General features: G+C 50.4%; 8 protein-coding genes across 8 annotated transcripts; 5 read left to right on the top strand and 3 right to left on the bottom strand.

The window, feature by feature from the left end:
• Window positions 1-1,236: 1,236 nt before the first annotated feature.
• On the bottom strand, window positions 1,237-2,646 carry LTR84_012501 (uncharacterized protein; the record flags this gene model as incomplete). Its single annotated transcript, XM_064856021.1, has 1 exon — window positions 1,237-2,646. The coding sequence occupies one exon, from the start codon at window positions 2,644-2,646 to the stop codon at window positions 1,237-1,239; it is 1,410 nt and encodes a 469-aa protein (XP_064707921.1).
• Window positions 2,647-3,112: 466 nt separating this feature from the next.
• Window positions 3,113-6,482, top strand: LTR84_012500 (uncharacterized protein; the record flags this gene model as incomplete). The annotated part of the gene is made up of 4 exons (XM_064856020.1): window positions 3,113-4,115; window positions 4,165-4,515; window positions 4,565-4,651; window positions 4,735-6,482. 4 exons carry the CDS (start codon window positions 3,113-3,115, stop codon window positions 6,480-6,482), a joined length of 3,189 nt encoding a protein of 1,062 aa, XP_064707920.1.
• An 856-nt stretch (window positions 6,483-7,338) lies between these two features.
• LTR84_012499 (uncharacterized protein) lies at window positions 7,339-10,464 on the top strand (the record flags this gene model as incomplete). The annotated part of the gene is made up of 6 exons (XM_064856019.1): window positions 7,339-7,351; window positions 7,414-7,556; window positions 7,616-8,934; window positions 9,358-9,375; window positions 9,426-9,929; window positions 9,984-10,464. The coding sequence occupies 6 exons, from the start codon at window positions 7,339-7,341 to the stop codon at window positions 10,462-10,464; spliced, it is 2,478 nt and encodes an 825-aa protein (XP_064707919.1).
• A 952-nt stretch (window positions 10,465-11,416) lies between these two features.
• Window positions 11,417-13,466, top strand: LTR84_012498 (uncharacterized protein; the record flags this gene model as incomplete). Its single annotated transcript, XM_064856018.1, has 3 exons — window positions 11,417-11,587; window positions 11,655-12,226; window positions 12,296-13,466. 3 exons carry the CDS (start codon window positions 11,417-11,419, stop codon window positions 13,464-13,466), a joined length of 1,914 nt encoding a protein of 637 aa, XP_064707918.1.
• A 698-nt stretch (window positions 13,467-14,164) lies between these two features.
• On the top strand, window positions 14,165-15,685 carry SNX4 (intercellular trafficking and secretion; the record flags this gene model as incomplete). The annotated part of the gene is made up of 2 exons (XM_064856017.1): window positions 14,165-14,449; window positions 14,504-15,685. 2 exons carry the CDS (start codon window positions 14,165-14,167, stop codon window positions 15,683-15,685), a joined length of 1,467 nt encoding a protein of 488 aa, XP_064707917.1.
• Window positions 15,686-15,908: 223 nt separating this feature from the next.
• Window positions 15,909-17,465, bottom strand: LTR84_012496 (uncharacterized protein; the record flags this gene model as incomplete). Its single annotated transcript, XM_064856016.1, has 3 exons — window positions 15,909-17,008; window positions 17,068-17,375; window positions 17,428-17,465. The coding sequence occupies 3 exons, from the start codon at window positions 17,463-17,465 to the stop codon at window positions 15,909-15,911; spliced, it is 1,446 nt and encodes a 481-aa protein (XP_064707916.1).
• A 538-nt stretch (window positions 17,466-18,003) lies between these two features.
• On the top strand, window positions 18,004-19,729 carry LTR84_012495 (uncharacterized protein; the record flags this gene model as incomplete). The annotated part of the gene is made up of 3 exons (XM_064856015.1): window positions 18,004-18,042; window positions 18,098-18,157; window positions 18,236-19,729. The coding sequence occupies 3 exons, from the start codon at window positions 18,004-18,006 to the stop codon at window positions 19,727-19,729; spliced, it is 1,593 nt and encodes a 530-aa protein (XP_064707915.1).
• Window positions 19,730-19,874: 145 nt separating this feature from the next.
• LTR84_012494 (uncharacterized protein) lies at window positions 19,875-21,886 on the bottom strand (the record flags this gene model as incomplete). The annotated part of the gene is made up of 2 exons (XM_064856014.1): window positions 19,875-21,277; window positions 21,358-21,886. The coding sequence occupies 2 exons, from the start codon at window positions 21,884-21,886 to the stop codon at window positions 19,875-19,877; spliced, it is 1,932 nt and encodes a 643-aa protein (XP_064707914.1).
• Window positions 21,887-22,009: the final 123 nt, after the last annotated feature.

The raw sequence follows: 22,009 nt of genomic DNA, 5'->3' as shown, positions 1-22,009 counted from the left end.
TCCAGAGTCTGTGCTTCTCCAATTTTGCCAATTTTGCCAACGGAACTCTATACATCTTCTCAGTGATGAAGTGTATGGAATGTCTGTTTATCCGACCGGAGAGGAGGGTGCACAACCTTTCCGATCGCTCTTATCCTTTGAGACTGCCAAGCTGATAGATCCGCAACGGTTGCATATCCTTTACGGAATGAGCAAGGTAGTGCAGACCATGGCCCTTCAGTGCAGGGAAACTGCTGAATAGAGGAACCAGGATTTTGCGGCGGCTGGTCTTCGTCTTGGTTGCCTGATTACTCAAAATGCACCTCTGCGCAAGGCGATGGCCGATAATGTCAGATTTCATGGGACTTCTGGTCCATCCATCGCTATCGGCACCGCCATCCTTCAGGATCACTCTTTCGTCGAATACTTTATCAAGCTCTCGCAGGAGAGATTGGGTAGTGCTCGCAAGTACACCATTGAGCAATTGGAACAAGCAGGTATTGGGTATGAAAGAAAGGGGTTAGTGCAGAATTCCATCTACACATGCTGAGTTCCCCCGTCCATGGGGACCTATACCAGAGTTCTTACCAATTATCGTCCTCAGAAACGCCGGTTTCTTCCTATTTGTCGATCTGAGCCCCTGGCTCCGCTTGCCTGAGCAATCTGGGTCCAATAATCAGAGCGAGTATGATTTGGCTCAACGGCTACTTGACGCTGGAGTAGGAGTGCATCCGTGCGAAGAGCACTTTGAGAAGCCGGGTCATTTCAGGCTCGTATTCAGCCAGGAAAGACATATCTTAGAAGAAGGACTGAAAAGGTGTGACATCCGGATTCTTGCTTGTACATTGACGCAGCACTAACATCGATAGGCTTGTGACAAGCCTTGGTCCGAAGCCGCAAACGAGAGCGTGAGCATCTTGCGTCGGCTCACAGCAAAGTCTCTGTTCACAAAAGCTCCATAGCGGAATGTGCAACCACATTCCGGGATTGCTGCCGATGCTGTGTAAAGCTCTCAATATTGCTGATAATCTACTTGGGATCCATCTATTTTACTTTCTAAATCTCTCCAATGGAAAATTAACGACATCGCACAAGTATTATTCAGACCGAGTTGCATTTCGATGGTATTATTGCACCCTACTAATGGGCTAATAGGCTGGCACAAATTCTAGATCCTCGACCACTACCGTGTTTGGAGCTGGCAAAGTCCCATTGATTAGCCAATTGTTCATGATCGCCCTCATTTGAGGGTAACCATTATAAACTGGTATGACCATCGCCAGTCCTGGTCAAGAAAACCGAGTTTGGAATCTGCCTATGAAGCCCCAAGGCTTCGGAAATACCAGTTGCAGGATCATGTTCTGCATTCACAATCAATATCGGTGCAAGTTTGTCCCCTGCAGTCGAGTTGAAGTGATGTGGTGGGTTTGTGGCGTTGAAAGGCCATCCGATGCAGGTGGTGGCAAACTGTAACTGCATACTGCTACCTAAAGCATGGGGGAACATGGCGGACCCTAGATTTTGCAAGGCCACATGCTCTTCATAAGTCCTCGACTCGACCGGATTATCCAAGCATCCAATTGCTAGGTTCGCATAGTCCATACTCCCCAAACCAAGTGATAAGGAGGTAGCGTTACCCTCATCGGCTTCCTTGATCCACTCGGAGATGGATGGCCAATTGTCAGGAGATTGGAAATGATTTTCCAGTTCAAATATCAGTTCATAGCCCGTCACTTCGGGTTTGCATTCACCTGCACGTTGACCAGTCGAGTTGGCATCACACCCGGGTGCTGGTATTGGCTTTTGATTGGCTCGAGCGATCAAGGCATCCCAAATGGCGATAGAGTCGTTTGAGCCGTGAAGGGCGCAAGTGGAATCGAAATCGCACCACTCGAAAAACCTGGAGAGCTCATTATCCATCGCCCAATTACCCTGGATGAAAGAATCTAGCTCATCTAAGGACGGATCGACACCTCCATCAAGTACCATACGCCCGATGTTTCCAGGGAAAAGTTCCGCATAACGAGCCCCTAGTTGAGTTCCATACGAAAATCCAAGATAATTGAATTTCTTGTCTCCGACCGCTGCACGCAGAGCGTCAAGATCCTTTGCAGCAGACGCGGTGTCCACAAATCCCATCATTGGCCCGGTCAGATTGAGACATGACTCGCCCAATGCCTTGTTGAAGTCCTGAACTTGTTGCCATTCTTCCTCACTGTTGACAAAATAGGAGGGCGTGGAGGCCCAGAGATCAGCATCGCACTTGACTGGCGTGCTGTAACCTACGCCTCGGGGATCTGGACAGACTATGTCGTAGTGTTTCATGATCTCGTTGAAAGCAATGTCGCCTTCGACGGCAAGGCTTACACACAGCGGAAGCGCAGGCCCGCCAGGCCCACCAGGATTGAAAAAGAGGCTCCCAAGCTTGTTGGTACTGTTTGTCTTTACACGTGACACAGCAAGACGGATCTTGGTTCCATCTGGGTTGTTCCAATCCATAGGGACTTCAAGATGACCGCAGTCGAGAGAGGCTGGATTCTCGGTAGCATTCTCTGCGCAAGGTTGCCAGTCTATGGAGTATTGCGGTGCATCTCTGGGTGTCGGAACTGCGCCAGTAATCGATACTTTCAAGGTAAGGGCAATGATGAAACTGCTGAGAAAGGCCATGACTGCTGTCCGATATTACGATCTCCTGCTCGAGTGTCGAGGAATCAGGCTATTGGACTCAAGATATAGATTATTTGAATCGCCTGATGTACTATGACACTTCAGACTGGCTAAATATAGCCCCAACGCTATGACCTCGAACCATTGTATAGAAATCCTCGAACCATTTGCCGAACCATGTATCATCGAAGCTTAATCCTCAATAGGAAGAGTTCCATCCATACGTGGTATTGCTTGGTTGACATGTCTGAGCGTTCGGCCACGCCGCCACGCAGTCCGAGAACGCCCGTAACTAACTAGTTCGGACAAGGTTGTAATTAAAGTCTTGGCACTTCACGAGGCTACCACTTCACTTCATGGCTACACTCCGAACAACACACCAACCGCACGCTAACCATCATCTCTTCCATAATCCTTTCACCTGTGTACTTCGGGTTCAGATCTTGATCGACCATGGATTTACGCCATGGGGGACCTCTTCAAACCCATCAAAACGACTCGCAAAGTCCAAGATAACATTGAGAAATTTGAGACTCTCTCCTTCCGAGATGTTTCAGCCTCTCGACCTAATAGCGCAAAGTCCAAGATCACGCTCCTCGACCTCAACTCCGAAACCAACGATACTGAAAGTGAATCCTTCAGTCTCCGACCCTCAATTGATTCAGCTGCAACTACTTTATCGGCCAAGTCGGCTTCGGAGACGCACAAACGCCATGAGTCTAAAGTTTTCCTCGACAAATCCTACCTCGATGATTCTTCTAAGAAGACGCTGCCAGACGACGCTCAAGTGATTCTGGATAACCAACCAGATCGCGAAGATCTAGTGGCTGTCTTGCAATATCTTCAGTATGGCATCGAAGGCAAGCACGACTTCAATATACGACTGCCTGGCCCAAAGGCATCTCAGATTCTCAATGTGCTCGTCACTGTCACCATACCAGATCAATGGTTACATCTCCGGGGTAGCAGCCTTGCCAAGCCAGAAGCGCAACTGAGGAAGCTTCTGATTGCACCTCTTGCAAGTATTGCTGGCATAGGAGCTCTGCTGATGCAGATCCGGCGTCTTTCGTCAACCAATCATACTGAGGTTGACTCTGTCTTGGAGGACGCAATCTCAATACTAGCAGCAATACTCGAACGTCAATTCCTATTAGGTCGATTCATGTCCGATGCAAAACAATTCTTCACCAACGAAACTGCACGTCGGGTATTCTGGCAAGAAGTAACTTCTCTCGTGGCCGGTAGCAAAATCCTCACAACAATGGCTCAAGTTTTTGCGCTAGTCAAGCCTCTAGGCGATCGACTTCCCGGATGTCAATGGCTTGGAGACGGCGCAGAGTATTCCAAATGGCTTTCGAGGAATATTTCTGCTGCGGCGATCGACATCAAGCCTGGTGTGAAAACTGTCGATGAACCACTCAACATGTTAGGACAAGTTTTCAAGCGAGGTTTAAGTCTTGGATATCGAGGTTTGATGTTATTCCTACTTGAGGAATAGCACGGACTAATATCATACAGACGCATTTGTCAGCGAGCTCTACACTGCCCTCCTCTTCGGCCAACGTGCCTTGTGGACAACCTTACACTCACTGCTCAAGACTCTTTCGGCTTACGATCAGAAGGCTGTGTTCGATATGATTCTTCGTGATGTTACTAGAAAATCTCTACAAGCAAGTCATGACAAATTGTTTACTCCTAGCGATACTGTCAAGGTTACGGGAATCGCTGCGATGATAAACGGTTTGGTTCAAGCCAATAGTCTTCTGGAGGCACATCTTGTACACTGGCTGACAAGTAACAACGGGGAGTATGCTGGGCTTACACTGGGGGCTCGAAGAGCTGCCATTGCTACACTGGCCCAGAAGCAGGGTATGTGAAAATCATCTTACTGTTTTCCATTTTACTGATACCTTGACAGATAGCTTGGAAATCGTTCTGAAGAAGAGCCTGGCCAGCTTCGGCAACAACATCCAAATCCAGCATGACATAATGCTCCAACAGGAGTGTAAGTAATTTCATTAGCTGGACACCCCTCTGCAGCGATGCATGTGATGGATCCTGTGCTTACTTCATCTATCATTTGTGTAGCACTCACCCAAACGATTTTACTCACAAGTGGGTACCTTCACCGATTGAGCCCTGAAGCACTCAAACAAATATCAGGCTCCGGCGAATTCTTGCACATGGTTTCTGCTCGTCTTTCTGCTTCTGTTCCCCGCGCCCGATTCCTCGGCATGATTGTTGCCACTGCAGTCTCCAGGCTTGTAGACAAAGCTGATAAGGTGATGAACTTTGGAGTTGAAGAAATGGACAGTGAAGAAGCCAATTCTTGGTTTGATCTTGTAAACATTGCTGATACTATTGGTGACCTGAGTGTACTCAAAACTGGAACGGCAGTAGCTTTGCCACAAACTACACAGAAGCGACCAACTACCCAAGTTTCGAAACGGTCATCGAAGGCCGTCCCGCAGAATACCAAAATCATTGCAATTGAAGAGCTTTCTGACGCCGACGGAGAAAATGGAAGCTCAGATGAAGAAGAAGACCCCGACCTCCGCCCATATGTGCGTCCAGACAGTGATCCAGAAGACTCTGACGACGATCCAACCCTTATCAACCGAAAGAAACCATCAGCTCCTGTGTATATAACCTCACTCATCAAGCAGCTCAATACTAGTGACGATCTGTCAATCACTGAACTTGCTCTAAAGACGGCACCCTCTCTAATACGTCGAAAAGCCAATTTTGGCGATGAACTCGGAATGAACCTTCTACCTCTGGCCTCTTCTCTTCTAAACTTGCAAGAGGGAATGTCGTCCAAAGAGTTGCAGCGACTCAAAGTTGAATCCTTGATTGCTTGCCTGGTCTCAAAGCCAGTGGTGATGGGGCCCTGGGTTGCGAGCATGTACTTTGAAGGCGACTTCTCCCTGTCGCAGAGAGCCGCGCTGCTGGCGGCGGTCGGATTGGGGACTCGAGAGCTTGCAGGCTATGATGACAAGTTAACCCAAGATGGCTTTGAGATTGCTGATATTCAACCAACTTTTCCTTCGAACCGTCTACCGCCGAAGTTAGAGAGTCTGTACGCTAGTATCAGCGGCCCTGTCTCCGCGATCTCAAGGGATCTTTCTCACCGCACACTCCAACCCATGGCTCTTGAAGCGGCCGACAAATTGACAGGTCCCAATATCCTCAAGGTCCGCACCTTCTCATCCCGCATGGAGGTGCAGAAGAAAGTGGCTGCAAAAGCCGAGGCCCGCTCCAAACGGATCCCAAAAGATTTACACAAGGTCCTCGCAGATTCACTATACCTCCCATTCTGCTCACGGCTAACACTGGTCTTGACCTCCCTTCCCACTTCGCCCTTCCTGGCGAACTCAACCTTGCTACACCCTTCACTACTGAAGCTCAGCCTGCAGACACTGGCCATCGTCATCTCGACTTTGGGTCCACACGCCCTTCAGTTATCCGCCGTGACCCGGGAGACCCTGATTCTGCTCACACAGCTCCACAGCATCCCGTCACTGGCGCACGATCCCATTATCCTCCCGACCATTCTACAGCTGTTACTCACCGTCTTGGACCTGAACGTCGAGGCTGGGAGCACAGCGGAGGAGAGACTAGTGACGGAGTTTGGGACCATGATCGCCGAGCTCATCTCCTGGTCAGGCAGTCTTGGGGAGAGAGTGTCTATCCCTGAGGTCGATGCGAGCGATAGTGGTGAGATGCCTTGGACGGTGCTCGTGGCAGGTATTCAGGTCAAATGGCAGGAAGTGGGGAGGAAATTTCAGGGCAGGATGCTGGGTTTAGTGGCAGGGACAGATTTTGATTCCTTCTGAATTGGATGCGCTCATGTGTATGATGATTAGATGGCTATGATAAATTAACGACTATGCCTCGCGTTGCTCGCTGGGGAATAATACACATGGCCTGCTCCGAAAGTCAACGCTGTCCTACTTTATCTGACATAGGAAAATTCGACAATCACTTTCATCGACACATTATTAGTTCTGCAGCCTATTATATACAGTGACATACTCAGTGACAGATCAATCGAGACCGGCGAGCGACGAGCGACGAGGCTCGGCGATCCTTACCTACGACAAGAGTGCCTCCCATTCATTGGCTCGGTCTGTTTCCCCAACCAACAAAAGAAAACTGCTCAACACTAGTCGAAGATGGCATCATACACCTTTCTCGATGCGTTTTTCGGGGCGTTCTAGACTGTCACAATTTGCAGTGGTTCGCTTAAGCATGTGAGTGTTTCCAAGCTCCAAGCCTTTGTCAGTCACCTTAGTACTTCAGACAGAGAAGCGGGGTCAAGTAATCGCAGCGGATGAGGGTGCGACTCCGAGGATCTTTGATACGGCTGCACGCGGGCTTTCTCGGAGAGTGGGGGAATTTTTCTGTGATATTAGCAATATCTTCGTCCATTATCGGATTTCCCTTTTTGAGAACCTTGCTGAGTATCAGGAGCTGTAGCTAGCTCGAGCTTGGTTCAAATCTGGCCTTGTCTTTTTTCAGTTGTTGCTTTTATTCTTCCTCTTCCTTCTGACGTATAAGCATTCCCAGCTTCTCGAGCTGTCCAGTTTTTTCACTGGGTTTCATTTAGCATACTTCTGTTGTTGGAACCATAATCTATTTGCGCGCAATATTTCTCAAGCCTTTGGGTCGTCGGAATTATCGGATATCAAGATGGGTAGGCCAGGTAAGATGGAGTCGTACCTTCTGACATTGCCCGCTCCTGCTGAATATTTCTCTCTCGGAAAGATGAGAAGGATCTCGCTGCTTCGGTGGTCCCTGAGTATGCGCAGCCTTGGGACAAGGAGATCGAACGGCGAGTTGTGCGCAAGATTGACCTTGCGCTGATACCTTTGATGTGGGTCGGGTACGGGTTGGTCTACTATGATAAGGTAGGCGGTTTTACTATTGCTAATGGCCGGATTCATTGACGCAATCTCTCTCTCCGTAGGCAATTCTTGGAGGAGCGGCCGTGTTTGGGATGACGGCAGACCTCAAATTGAGAGTCGTCGTGGATCCAACGACCACGCCGCCGAAAGTCTCCACCACTCGTCTCAGCTGGGCGACGTCGCTCTTCTACTTCGGCATGCTTACTGGAGTTGGACCTCTGACATACTTGTTTCAACGACTGCACCTTGGACGGACCGTGGGCGCTGTAATCGTGATTTGGGGTGCCGTCGCAATGGCAACAGCTGGGGTGACGACTTATAAAGGATTGTTCGCGCAGCGGTTCTTCCTGGGCTTCGCGGAGAGTATTGTACCTACTGCTTTCATGGTCATCATCTCTGGTTACTACACTCAAGCGGAACAGACCTGGCGTCAGTGCCTCTGGTACTCTGCGACCGGTGGTTGGACCATCATCGGCGCTGGAATCAACTATGGCTTTGCCCATATTACGGGTGGGGATCTTAAGAAGTGGCAATACCTTTACCTGATGGCCGGCGCACTGACGGTGTTGTATGGGTTCGTGTTCTTCTTTTTCCCGAACTCGCCAGCACAGGCGTGGTGGTTCACTGAGGAGGAGAAAAGGGTGGCGATTGAGCGGTTGAGAATGGGTCAAATGGGTGTTAGATGCCAAAAGATCAAGTGGCCGCAGATAAAGGAGGCACTCCTTGATGTTAAAGTATGGCTGATAGCCACCATGATGGGTGCAGCATATTCGGTCAACGGAGCAGTCTCAGGCTTTGGACCTCTGATTGTATCGACGTTTGGCTGGTCTGCTTATGACGCCTTGCTGTGGCAGATGCCTTTGGGCGGCGTTTGCTTTATTGGGATCATCCTTGCGGGTTATCTCAGTTTGAAAGTGCAAAACATCCGCCTCATCATGATCATTGCCTGCTGCCTCCCAGTTATTGCTGGTTGTGCCATGATCTGGAAGAGTAGCTGGCATCAACATGCTGCCACTCCAATTGCTGGATACACTATCATTGGCTTCTTCGCTCCAGTGACCAGTCTCATCGTCAGTATGGGCATGGCTAATGTTGCTGGAAACACCAAGAAGAGTTTCATGGCAGCGGCTATTTTCTACATGTACAACGTGGGTAACATTGTTGGCCCACAATGGGTGCGCTCGGAGCAGATAGGGTCACATTATCCCCGGCTCTGGCAAGGGGTGATTGGATGCTATGCGTTGGTGATTGCTATTGCGATCACGCTGTATGTTATGCTCGGTGCAGAAAACCGGAAAAGAGATCGATTGAGTCTGGATGAGAAAGAGGCAGAAAGAGTTGCCTTTGATGATTTGACGGACAAACAGAACCAGTACTTTAGGTATGCCTATTGAGGTTGCAGATGTTGGATGTTGAGGTATCCTCCCGAAGCTATTAGAACGATAACAATATCATAATCGGATACATGTGGATTGGGAATCATTCCAAGCTGAAGCATTTCCCCTGGCTTTACCATACACATCTCTACGCCCAACACTACATGGTCCACCGTACTTCTACAGTGGAGGATGAGGCGCGAGTAGAAAGGAGAGTCTTTGCCAAGGCGCCTGACCTATAACGGTTTCAATGGAGCCGCTCCAAAGCTGCCATGTTCAAGTCGTCTCGAAACTTTTTCCCTGGAGCGTCCTTCATCTTCAGGTGTTACTTATTTCTCTGGTCACTCCTTGTAAAAGTACCTTTGTTCTTTTGGTGATCTCAAGTCGTCTCCATACCTCCAGTATCGTGTCTTTAATTAATTCTTCAGACTTTTCACCCTCAACATGTAAGTTCTACACATCTTGCTGAAAAGAAGAAGTATTGACAATCTGCGAGGTCTGCCCTTCGCCTTTGCGCCTCGCGCCTTCTGCCTTCACGCTCATCCACCTTCATCTTGCCATCTCGAGCATACTCCTCTTTCATCACCGCCTCTACGCCCCGATTTACACAGCGCAGCTCAATCTTCCTGTCCACGCGCAGATGGGCTAGTGCGGATGCACAGGAAAGCGCTGCTGCTTCTAACGTCGCTACGCAATCAGTCTCAGCTGAGGAGAACGCTCCCCCGGCTGTGGCCGAAAGTGCCAACCTGACAGAAGCCACCGAAGAGAGTCTACCGGCCGCCGAAGTCGATGAACAGATCCTTCCCAAGGAATCCCAAGCTTTCAATGAAGCACCAGAACCATCTTTCAAGACACGGGATTCCGAGGAGAGAAAGGCGACGGTTTACATTGGCAACCTATTCTTCGACATTACGGAATCGGAACTAGTCAAAGAGTTCACTCAATTTGGTACTGTTGCACGATGCAAGATCATTCGGGATACCCGAGGGTTGAGCAAAGGGTGAGTTCATCTGTCGTCCGCTAGTCTTCCGAATGCCAACTCACCAATCAATAGATTTGCATATCTTGAATTTGCCACGGTCGACTCGGCCGACTCAGCCATCAGAACCATGAACATGCAACTGTTTGAAGGCCGCCGCATGACGGTCCAGTATGCCTCCCGGGATATGTCTGCAGCCCCATCTGAAACTCGCAAACACACTCCCATCAACGCACCATCCAGCACGTTGTTCATTGGAAACATGTCGTTTGAAATGACGGACCGTGACCTCGGCAACCTCTTCCGCGGGATCAGGAATGTCCTCGACGTCCGAGTGGCGATTGATCGAAGAACCGGGCAGCCTCGAGGCTTCGCGCATGCCGACTTTGTGGACGTGAAAAGTGCCATGGAAGCTATTAAGGTGTTGCAAGAGAAGGAAACATATGGTCGAAAGTTGAGAGTTGACTACTCTTATAGTTCAAGCCAGGCACCCAGAAATCGATCGGATTCAAGATCACATCCAACCGAAACCCCGAGGGGAAGATCTGACTCCTGAGAGATTTTGTTTTGGTGACAGCCATCATTTGGAGAAGCCCTGGCTCGTGGCATAATCGTTCAATTGCACAGATCACCATTGGGAATCCTTTCCGCTGGGGCCTCTGAGCCTGGAGCCCCTCAAGTCGAGGAAAGATGACAATGGAGATAATGGAGCTGGGGCAGGTTTCCGGACGGCGGAAAAGAGAATGCACCCTCGATGGGAATGCTTCCAGTGCTACAATAGACTTACACACTTTCATGTACATCATTATTTGATTAATCGCTCCGACGATTGGCTGTTTCGCTCGACAGCTACGCTGGAATTGCTTGTGATGGCAAGGGGAATGAGCGCAAACCTGGTGGACATTGCCTTCGTTGAGGGATATCAGATTGAAAACAGGGAGGAGAACTGTCTCTCTCTCTCTCTCTTCACAAAGCGCAAAGCGGGCCTGATCATGTATACAAGGGGCATTTTGATTTGGAGTCAGACGAATGAATGTATGCCTTGGTTGTGGCATCAGCGGATCTGGCAATCACTAGTTAGAGATGTCATGACATACGTAGCAGATACCCGGAAAACATCTCCATTCTGAAGATTGAAAAGTAACGTCGATAGGGGAGCCTTGTAGCCTTGTAGTCGTCACCGTACTTTCACAAGCCCTACGAAGACGATCGTGCAATTAATTGTTCGGACCAGGAGTCAGAACTCGACATGATGGCGTTCGGGTGAAAGTGGATGTGGACGTGGATGTGGATGGGGACGAACCTCGGCACCAATTCCACAACTGCCGCCCAGTGGTATGCTGACTTATTAGTTATCACCCGCCGATTGAATAGCCACCGACGGGGTACCGAGTACACTTTCTTGCCATTTACTAGACCATTACTATCACCATCGATAATTCTTTATTCTCTCGACAAGTCCCTCTGTTATTACCTGTGTCTATTCCATCTCCTTGAGCGCATTTACCATGTCTTTCTTGGGAGGCGCAGAGTGCTCTACCGCGGGGAATCCCCTCACTCAATTTACAAAACATGTACAGAATGACAATACCCTTCAAAGAGACCGACTGGTGGGGAGAGGCCCTGGCGGTCTCGAGGAGAGTATGAGATCACGTATGGCAAGTCCGGGTTCAGACCAGGTATGCACATCTCGGTGGTGACTCCCTCGACGGACTGCGGACAAAGACTAATTCAATTCCAATTCAGATGATGAACGACTTCATGCAACCCGGTCAACTACCACAGCCATTCGCCATGGACCAAATGAGACAAGATCTGCCCAACCTCCAGGGTGTCACTCGACGATCGCCGTCTCCCGGATGGGCAGCGGAATTCGATCCTGGTGAACAGGCAAGAATGGAGGCTGCCTTTGCCAACGCCCAGATGAAAAATCAACAACACCACCAGGTTCCCCCTTCCTTTTCTCCTCAAGATTTTGCCCACTTCCAACAAGCCTCTGCCGCACAGCGAAATGGAAGCCCCATGGTGCAGACCCCTACTATGATGAATGGCTACCAGAGACCAATGGGTATGGGATACATGGGTGGTGGCATGGGCATGAACGTGGGCATGAATATGGGAATGAACTACGGATCGTTCAACAGTATGCAACAACAACCTGTCACGCAGCAGCAATCCACCGACAAAGGAAAAGGCCGTATGGTCGAATTAGATGACGCCAATTGGGAGGCACAATTCAAACAATTGGAACTGCAACAAGACACTCTCTCGGAAGAAGCAAACAAGGCCATGGAGAAAGAACTCGAGGACATTGACCGGTGAGTGCACTCCTTTGACGATCCGCCTTTTTGATATGGCACCAAAGCTAACTACTTCCCCAATCGCAGACAAATGGCCGAGGAGGTGAGCGAGTACGACAACACCTTCTCAAACGAAGACTTCGCCGCCTGGGACAATTTCGACTCCAACATGAGTCTAAACACGCACAATCCCTTCGAACGAGAACCAATGCTCGGGGATTACATGTTCGAATCTCAAAACCCCTACTTGGAGAACAGCTCAGCCTCGAGATCTGCCTTTGAACAAGGGAAAGAAATCCTCGAGTCACATGGCAATCTCTCCTTGGCTGCCTTAGCGTTTGAGGCCGCAGTCCAACAAGATCCTAACCACGTCGAAGCCTGGGTCCTACTTGGCTCCGCCCAGGCACAAAACGAGAAAGAGTCACCGGCTATCCGAGCGCTGGAAAAAGCTTTACAACTCGATCCCAATAACCTTGACGCACTAATGGGATTGGCAGTCTCGTACACCAATGAAGGATATGACAGCACTGCCTACAGAACCCTTGAGCGATGGATTAGCGTCAAATATCCTGCGATTCACCCTCCACAAAATCTTTCGGACGCATCTGAAATTGGCTTTACCGACCGTGCCATTCTGCATGAACGTGTGGCCGATCTCTTTATTAAAGCAGCACAATTATCACCTTCTGGAGAACATATGGACCCCGACGTACAGGTCGGCTTGGGTGTTTTATTTTACGGCAATGAAGAATTTGAGAAAGCGGTGGATTGCTTCAAGGCTGCTCTCGCCTCAACTGAGGAAGGATTGGTCAATAGAGAGTCTCAGTTGCACCTTTTGTGGAACCGACTAGGAGCTACCTTGGCCAACTCTGGTCGATCAGAAGACGCCATCGACGCTTACTGCAAAGCTCTTGAAGTCAACCCCAACTTTGTGCGCGCTCGATACAACCTGGGAGTGTCTTGTATCAATATCGGATGCTACCCTGAAGCGGCAGGCCATCTTATGGGAGCCCTGTATTTACATCGTGTCGTCGGCGAACAGGGTATGGACAAGGCTCGAGAGATTGTGAGTGATGGATCGGGAAATGGAGCTGGCATTGGGGATGCTGAACTGGAGCGAATGATTCAGCAAAATGAGAGCTCCAATTTGTACGACACACTTCGACGAGCCTTCACCGGCATGGGCCGACGAGACCTGACCGAAAGAGTTGGCACCGGGATGAATTTGGACCAATTCAGAGGCGAGTTTGACTTCTAAAGCACTATCCAGTGACCTTGGACCGACTGTTAGAGATTGGGTGACAGATGACCTGGATTTGGCATGATTGACTGTGTTTTGAGTGGCTGAATTGGGATAATAGTATGGACCAATACCTGAAAAATGTATGTATGAGTTCTAGATGACCTGAAATGGAACAAGGACAAAATAGAAGGGACAATTTGGTGACACCTTTGTCACCTCCAAAGCCCCTACCAAGGAGTGGGTACATCATCAACCTGAACCTGACCTTTTTTTGTTTCTTCACGGTAGTCTCCTCACCAATGAGCCTCGCTCAAAGCGCTCAGCAATGCTTCAGGACGAAATAATGAGGATGCCACGCGCTGGCTAGGGATCACCAAATTCAACTGTCGGCCGCGCTCGAAGCACCCTTCTGTCGATGCCGTTCTACACAAATGCCAAGACGCGCGTCATTACCTCTAAAGCGGCGTGTCGAGCTGCAAGTGACAATGGCAGGTGCAACTTGCAGTGCGGGCATGGCGGCTTTAACTCCTCCATCTCGACTACGGAGTCGAAGAACAACTTCAACACTACGGTCAAAGCTCACCTCACTTACTTCGCCTGTCATCCCCGCGCGTGTTGCTAGTCTACTCACTCCTGTTCTGTCTGCGTTCGCCCCGATCTCTGCGCAGCTCCACATCCAAAACACCGCTGCCTGCGGGCACTGGGAATAAGCAATGGACGACCATGGAGATTTCGACAGCGTTTCATGGCAAAGAGAAGATCCCCAGCAAGCTGAATCGTCCGCACCTTTTTCTCACCAGTCCAACCTACCAAGTAGGCCTGCTGGCACGCGGCGAAGTGACAGCATATCCAGTGAACCACAGGCCGGAGAGCAAGCAGATGGTGTCGATCTCGCTGGAATTGGCCGTGATGGCAGTCTTGAAGTCACAGTTGATTCCCCTTTGAAAGAGAATGACGGAACCAAGGACGCCTATGTCTCTTATCTTGTTACCACACATGTAAGCTTCTTGACCGTGCCTCGGGACGTTCTAGTGGTCTAATAATGCCTTTAGACAGACTTCAAATCATTTCAGAAATCGGACTTTTCGGTTCGACGTCGTTTCACGGATTTTGTCTTTCTCAGACAAACGTTACACAAAGACTATCAAGCTTGCGCCATTCCTCCATTGCCTGAGAAGAATAACATGGCCTATGTGAGAGGAGATCGCTTCAGTAATGAATTCACACAGCGCCGTGCCTGGTCTCTCCACCGCTTCATCAAAAGATGCTCATTGCATCCCGTCCTGCGCAGAGCCCCAATCCTGATTTTGTTCCTCGAGACAGCCGATTGGAATGCACAGATGCGATTGAGGCCGTCTCGGAGCAACACCGTAGGAGAGACTGCTGCCAATCCAGCTGCACCCAGTGGTTTCTTTGATAATGTCGCAGACACCATGCTGAATGCATTTTCCAAAGTTCACAAGCCTGATAAGAGATTCATCGAAGTTACTGAGAGAGCAAATAAACTTGACGAAGATCTTTCTCATGTGGAAAAGATCATCGCGCGAGTTGCAAGACGCGAAGGTGATCTAGAAACCGATTATGCCGATCTTGCCAACAACATGAGAAAGCTCACACCCCTGGAACCCGCGATTGAAGCACAATTACAAACCTTTGCTGGCTGTGTTGAAGAGTCTTCTCGCGGCTGGAAGGGACTGAAAGACCACACAGACCAGAACTATCTTGGCAGCTTACGAGACATGGAGGCCTATATTGGCTCAGTCAAATCATTATTGAAGACGAGGGAGCAGAAACAACTCGATTTTGAAGGTCTCACGGAGTATCTCTCTAAGGCAACTGCTGAACGAGATATGTTGGCATCAAGTAACCCATATTCACATGGATCGGCTTTGAATCCGGCCAATTTTATCCGGAACAAGGTTGAAGATATCAGAGGAGTTGATCATGAAACAGCACGAAGAGAACGAGCACGAAAACTTGAGCTCAAGATTGCCGAGCTGAATCGTGAAGTCGACAGTGCCAAAGGCACCAGTGAGATGTTTGATGAGCAGGTTGTACGTGAGGTATCTGATTTCGAGAGAATCAAAGGTATTGAATTCCGAGACAGTCTGGGAGCGCTTGCCTCACAACATATGGAATTTTATCAGTCCGTGATTTCTACATGGGAACGGTTCCTTGTCGATATGGACGCCGATAATCAGGTGCATAAGGATAAAGGCCGGGCGTCAACCTGAAGAAGCTGAACAGGCTCTGGTGGCGGTCGACTTGTGACCAGTTGTTTGGTCGGCGCTTGTGAAAGGATATGCCCGTGTCATGCTCCATGAGCCTTGGGATCGTCATTGAGCGATCGTAATTTAACAATAATGAATTAAGAGCCGCGTGGTTCGCGACAAAATCACTTCCATCCCTTCATCCGCTTCAGGACCGACTCACTCCATCCTCGTGACATCATGCTCTTTAATAGATACCAGGCATGATCCTCCAACGCACAATCTTCTTGTACCTCTCCCAGTCATCACCATACTTCTCACTGCAAGCCGCATCGTCTCTGCGCTCTCTATGAATCAGCAGTGTGGCAAACCACACAACGTAGCAATAGGTAAAAATCATGCCCCAGCCCTTTGCTGCTCCCTGGACGACCCACCTGCCGTCTAAAGTCTGGATTGCCTCGGGATCTGCTGGCCCAGCAGCTGATGTGGGAAGGAGAAGATAGCCGGCCATTGCTGTAGGAACGCTGAACGGCCACCCCTGCATCCAGTCGCCCAAGTAGTTCATGTGGCGCGACATGCCCCACCAGCCGCCTGTCAGCAGCTTCGTGCCGCGTTTGGTGTGGATGTACGACAGGTCGATAACACTCGGATGCTCAGGCTCGGTCCGGAAGCGAAGCTTTTGCGCATTTGACGCGCGGAAAATGTACAAGCCGATGGCGAAAATGGCACAAAGACCAACAACGCACGCGTAGCTGAGCTGGACGGGATGGACTGCGAGATAGCGACATTGCGTGGAGTACAGAAAGGGCACCAGGACAATATCACCAAAAGTTAGCATAAAGCCCAGGCCATCGGTCGTGATGTCCATCATGCGGAGGAGGCCATCTTCGAAGTACTGGCCCTCCAGGATATAGTAGGACTGCGCGGCGGTGGTGAGGAGGATGCTATTGCTGACGAAGCCATGGGTACGGTATTGCTTGGCGATGAAAGCGAGGTCGAGGAGAAGCCAACCGGTGAGGCCAGGACGCATTGCCAGGAATGATTTCAGATCGATTTCACCAATCAATGGGAGGGTGAATCGCGGGTTCAGTTCACGCCCAATGTAGAAATCATAGACGACGTTACCCGTTTGGCCACCGATAGCCAGCTCGCGGAGGTTCTCTTTCTGGAGCTTCACGCCGAAGCTGCAAAGGTACACGTACAGAGAGATCAGCCAGGAGAGGATGATGCTGCACGTGAGAAGTTGTAGATAATTGTCGGTTATGAAGGTCCAGACCACAAAGTTTGCGCCTTGAAAGTAAGTACCCATCGCACATATGATCAAGTGGACCATGGTGGACGAGAAGGCTGTTCAGGGCTCGTCAATCTCGTTGACTTTTCTCAAACACAGTTGATCGGGGCCTTACCGTTGAATCGATACTCAAGAGGACGGCCAGACTCGCGCAGTTTTGTGCCCAAAACAGCCTGGGCTGGAAGGGCAGCGAACAGTACCATGCTAAACATGTAGTAGGCGACGAGCCAACCAGCAACCTCTATGCTCGCAAATCCCCAGACTCCCTCTTCGGGCCAGGGAATTTCTGATCTGAGCCTCTCCCAGGTCAGCAGACTAGGGCTCAGAAGACTAGGGGCTGGACATCCTGTCTTGTCATTGCAGGCGAAATAGAAGAGGGTGAACAGCAGGGGCAACCCAACCATAATGGCAGCTGCACCGAGACTGTGAGAGTAAGTATTGGGAATTCGCTAATTCGTATGTGGTATCGACTTACGGACCCCCAAATTCATATTTGACCTTTGATGAGACCATGGCGTCGATCTTTACCGTCTGAGACGGCAGGCAGCGCCGGCTGGGAATCACTTATTACCCACAAAATAGCTCCCTCGGTTTGAAGGTAGACAGATAATGATGACAACAGTCTAATGCACTTCTTAGATTTCGAAATGAAGCACTTGGCAAAATAACTCTCCACAACATCGCATGATTCGGGATCGAGGAATCCGAGAATCCACATGTGCTAGATGTTAGGGACCGCATCATATGAACTCGATAGCGAGGTGGTATGCCAGCGTCGTTTCATGTTATGACATGACAGATTTTCCCTCCGATGAAAGCATCAAAGTCTGAATACTTAGAGCTGGAAACTGCCATCTCTGTGAGAAGGGTGCTGAACTGGCATACCAGAGCCCGGATTGGACAAGGCTACCTAGGTACCTAGAATGCCTGCCAAGCCAAAGCGCGTCGCGACGCGGTAACTTTGGAACATGCAGCCACTATCCACTTTCTTGTCTGAAGTGCACCAAGTAGAACGAGTCAGGCTCATTACAGCTGACACACAAACTAGATAATGGCAATCAGCAAAAAATATGCTGGGCTTCCAGACCTGGTAGGCAACTCGCACATCAAGTCTCTCCATGTAAACTGACCTGACTGGTTCCTAGGATCCCGCTCCAGAAGTCTACGAAACCCCAGATCTAGCCGATGATGTCTCTACTGTCCAGGTCAGCATCTCTTTTCTCTTGTTCTTCTACCTCAACCACCAATCCACAGGACCGAAACCATGATTCTGAACTCTTGAGCAACAACAGACAGGTACCGTGCGAACCATATCTCCCACTCCTTCCAATCACGATTCTGGTGACCCAGGTCTGGATAGACAACCTGTCGATCGAGAAGGTGCCAGGCGCAGATTTGGTGCTTCCAGGGTCGATGCCAGGGATGTGGACTTTTCAGACGCCATTGGTGCCTCCCACCGCTCATATCGAACCCGTACTTCGCGGCGGCGGCGTATGATCAAGAATGACAAAGGCGAAGATGAAGTCGTCTACATGAGTGACAGCGAAGACGAAACCTTGGGCAGGAAATTGGCTCGCTTAAAGAGGGAGGCAGAAGAAGTGAGACTGCAGTTACAAAAGTTGGACCAGGAGAAGGACTCCGATGCCGAGTTCAAGGACAGCGTTGAAGAGCAACAGCAACCGCAGCGTCCCGACCAAGACGAGAATGTCACTCCTGACAACGTGGACGAGTTGAGTAAAATTCTTGACGGTCTCACGGTTAAGGCTGGCTTAAAAGGTTTAGGAACGGCAGAGGAGGATTTCATCTCAAAACTCGACTCCAATGCACGACAGCGACAGCAACAACGAGCCCACGATGCCAGTATCATCTCTCACCCGACGGGAGGTCAAGCAGCCTCATTGAACGGTGCATTGTCTCCCGTAAGTGCCGTGGCTGCATTTTCGGACAGACTTACTGCCCTCGAGGCCGCACTCGGCGTTGGGTCGACCAGCGCTGAAAGCTCTCAAACAACGTCGATCCTTCCCACTCTGAACAATCTCTCATCTCAGATAACCACCCTTTTCGGCGCCCTGAACCCTCCAACCACAAATACTGCGTCTTCAGGTCCGCATACAACTCCCCTCCTCGACTCCGTGTCAAGTCGATTGAAAGCCTTAGCCAACGAGTCCAAGGCTCTAGAACAAAGTCGCAAAGCCGCACTGGAATCTCTCGCGAGACTCCATGAGACTCGGATGCACCATCTAGTTGCAGCAAACATCCACACCGGCAGACACTCTGGCCGAGGCGTTCCAAACACCTCAGTAGGACCAGACGGTGGTGTTTTTAAAGTGATACAAACGCGTATCGAGCCAAAAGACTTCTTTCCTACCACTGACAATGGCCGTCCTGATTATGATTATATGTCCCGTCCCGACGATGAATCTCTTCAAATCACATCACGAGTCTTCCTCGAGGAGCAAGCCACAAAAGTCACCGCGCTATACCAACTACTCCCGTCGATACAGAACCTCCAGCCACTGCTCCCAGTTGTGCTGGAACGATTGCGGACGTTGAGCGTGATCCATGCAGGTGCAGCAGAAGCCAAGAACGGACTCGATGATGTGGAGAAAAGACAGCTCGAGATGCAGGCTGAAATCAAACAATGGCGGGAAGCGGTCGAAGTTGTGGAGAAGGGTCTGGCTGAGTTGGAGGAGTCTATGAAGGGTAACACTAAGGTCGTAGGGGATATGGTGGGTGACCTAGAGGGAAGGATTGGGACCTTAAGCAGCAGGAGATAACGAGCCATTATCCATATTCTGGGACTGTCTACTCAGTCGAATCCTGCACTATAGATGGCTCCAGATGGTGCTAGCCGAGCTAGATTGGGCTGTTCTTCCCAGATCAGCATCCTCCAGCATGTTGCACCTCAATACCTACAACTCATTAAGAAGGTCTCATACCTCCCTCGGCTCTTTTCAGGATATACAACTTGGTCTCTAAGCTCCAATGCAACCACCAGCCTCTCGTCCAACTGAAATCTTTGCCCAGCGAGCTACCGAAGATCGTCTCCATACCATAGCCCTCCCTCAACACATCATGCAGGACACCATACACCCACTTACCCACATGGCCATACATGCTGCCAACCAAACGACTCAAGCCATCATCCTCCCTTGTTGCCCTCTCCTTCCCATTGGTATTTTTCCCACCAAAAACCAACAGCCCCCTCCCCACATCGGGCGCCATAATGCTCGGCTTCCCCAGTCCCGGCACCTTATCCACGACATCCCAGGCGCCAATGACGCGCCTGGGGTCCTCGACGACGACATAATCAAACTGTGCCCAGAACGCGGGCATCAGGAACTCGGTCGCATTGTCGGATTTGTCGTAGATCCAGCGGGCGCGCGTCTTGGGCGCGATCGTCCGTTTCCGTCCGTCCGGAGATCCCGGCAGCACGAACAGCGCGCGGTCGTGTAGTGCCGAGGACGGCGTGTCGAGAAAGTGCGTCACACCGGTTTGCAGGGCCAGGTTCGTCAAGTGAACCCGGATTTGTGGTTGGTGTCGGTACTTTAAGCTGATGGCGTGCAGGGACGAGATGGCGGCGCCGCCTGGGTAGGTTTGCGCGGAGAGGGGGAGGAGTAGGCCGTGCGACATGTACGTGCTGATTAGGGTGGTGGTCAGGAGGATGTAGGTTATTAGTCGATGGGTTATCGAGCGGTTCATTCGGATGGTGGCGTGGCTGGCGATCAGAGCGAGAGAAGCGGTGAGCGGTGGAATGATGGGGAAGAGGAACCGGGTTTCCTTGTGGGGGAGGAGGGAGTAGATGGCTGTGTAGATGAAGGGAGGGGTAAGGAGGTCCAGCAGGGAGAGTGGCACGCCGCTGTAGCTGGCCACGAAGCCCCACGGGATCAAGAGGAGAAGGAGGGGGTTGATCAGTAGTCGTGGCAGTGCTGATGTGAAGTACCAATGCCATGGTGATGTGCCCCAGGCAGAGGCACCCAGACTGCCCTTTGACGGGAGCACGTTCGAGATAAACCCTGCCAGCTCAGGCCACAAGAGTGTGTGTGATTGCCAAAAGAACGTGTCGATGCTGACTGTCAGCACGAGGCCGACGACGGCGGCGGCGAAAATCGCAGGGATGAATGTCGTCCGGACAAGTGTGATGCCATTCGCAAGGCTGCCAGATTTGAAAAGAATATACAGGCAGTGTGCTCCTAGGAGAAGGCCTAACTCGGAACGGAATATCACCGTCGGTAATGTTAACAGATATAGGGCAAGTTTCGTTTGTTTGACCTTCGACCTCTTGGATGCAGGGTCTGGCAGGAAGAATCGAAGTGCAAAAGTGCCTGGGTGGAGAGAAAGGGAAGAAGACAGTGGTCAGCTTGAAGAGAAAAGAACGATATGATTACAGGCAGGCTATACGTACTCGTTCCGAAAGCAAACATATTCGGAAGTGTGCGAGACGAATAAAAGAGGATATGGAACTGGCTGGCCTGCAGCCACATGTTCCATTCTGCTGCAACCTTCCCATAAGCTCGGCGCACACCTGTCGTGTAGCTGATGAGTGCTGCTGCATTGAAAAGTCCCAGAAGAGCCCGCACTATGAAACCATTAGCACCAATATCGGAATTGATCTTCTCCAAGAGCTCACCCAGGAATTGCTGCTGCTCGCCATTCAAAGCCCAACACCATACAAACGGCCTCGCCAAAGCAGCCAGCACCAGAGAGCCGACGAAACTCCTCGGTACAGCACCAGCAAATGTCATGTGATCATAATGAGCTTTGAGGCGAAGATAGTAGTTGTTGGTCGGCACGCCGTAGGTGAGGATGTCATGTGTGGCTTGCATATTGAATGATTCTTCCACCTTGGTGTACGGGGCGACATAGAGATGGAGGAGAATGAAGGCGGGGAAAATAAAGTAGCTGAGATGCCACATCTCGAGCTTCTGTGCCATGATGCCAGCACATGAGTCTCTACGCGATGGAACGGACGAGAAAGTGTGGTCAACTGGCAGAAGGATAAGAAACGGCAGCTGACCGAAATGCAAAAAAGGGGGATATTTATGCGTCACGTGGTT

The sequence above is a fragment of the Exophiala bonariae genome (assembly GCF_035927105.1).
Source record: "Exophiala bonariae strain CCFEE 5792 chromosome Unknown scaffold_8, whole genome shotgun sequence".
In the NCBI taxonomy this organism is placed as follows: Eukaryota; Fungi; Ascomycota; class Eurotiomycetes; order Chaetothyriales; family Herpotrichiellaceae; genus Exophiala; species Exophiala bonariae.
Note: the sequence above shows the minus strand (reverse complement) of the source record. Positions and strands in the feature narration are given on the sequence as shown.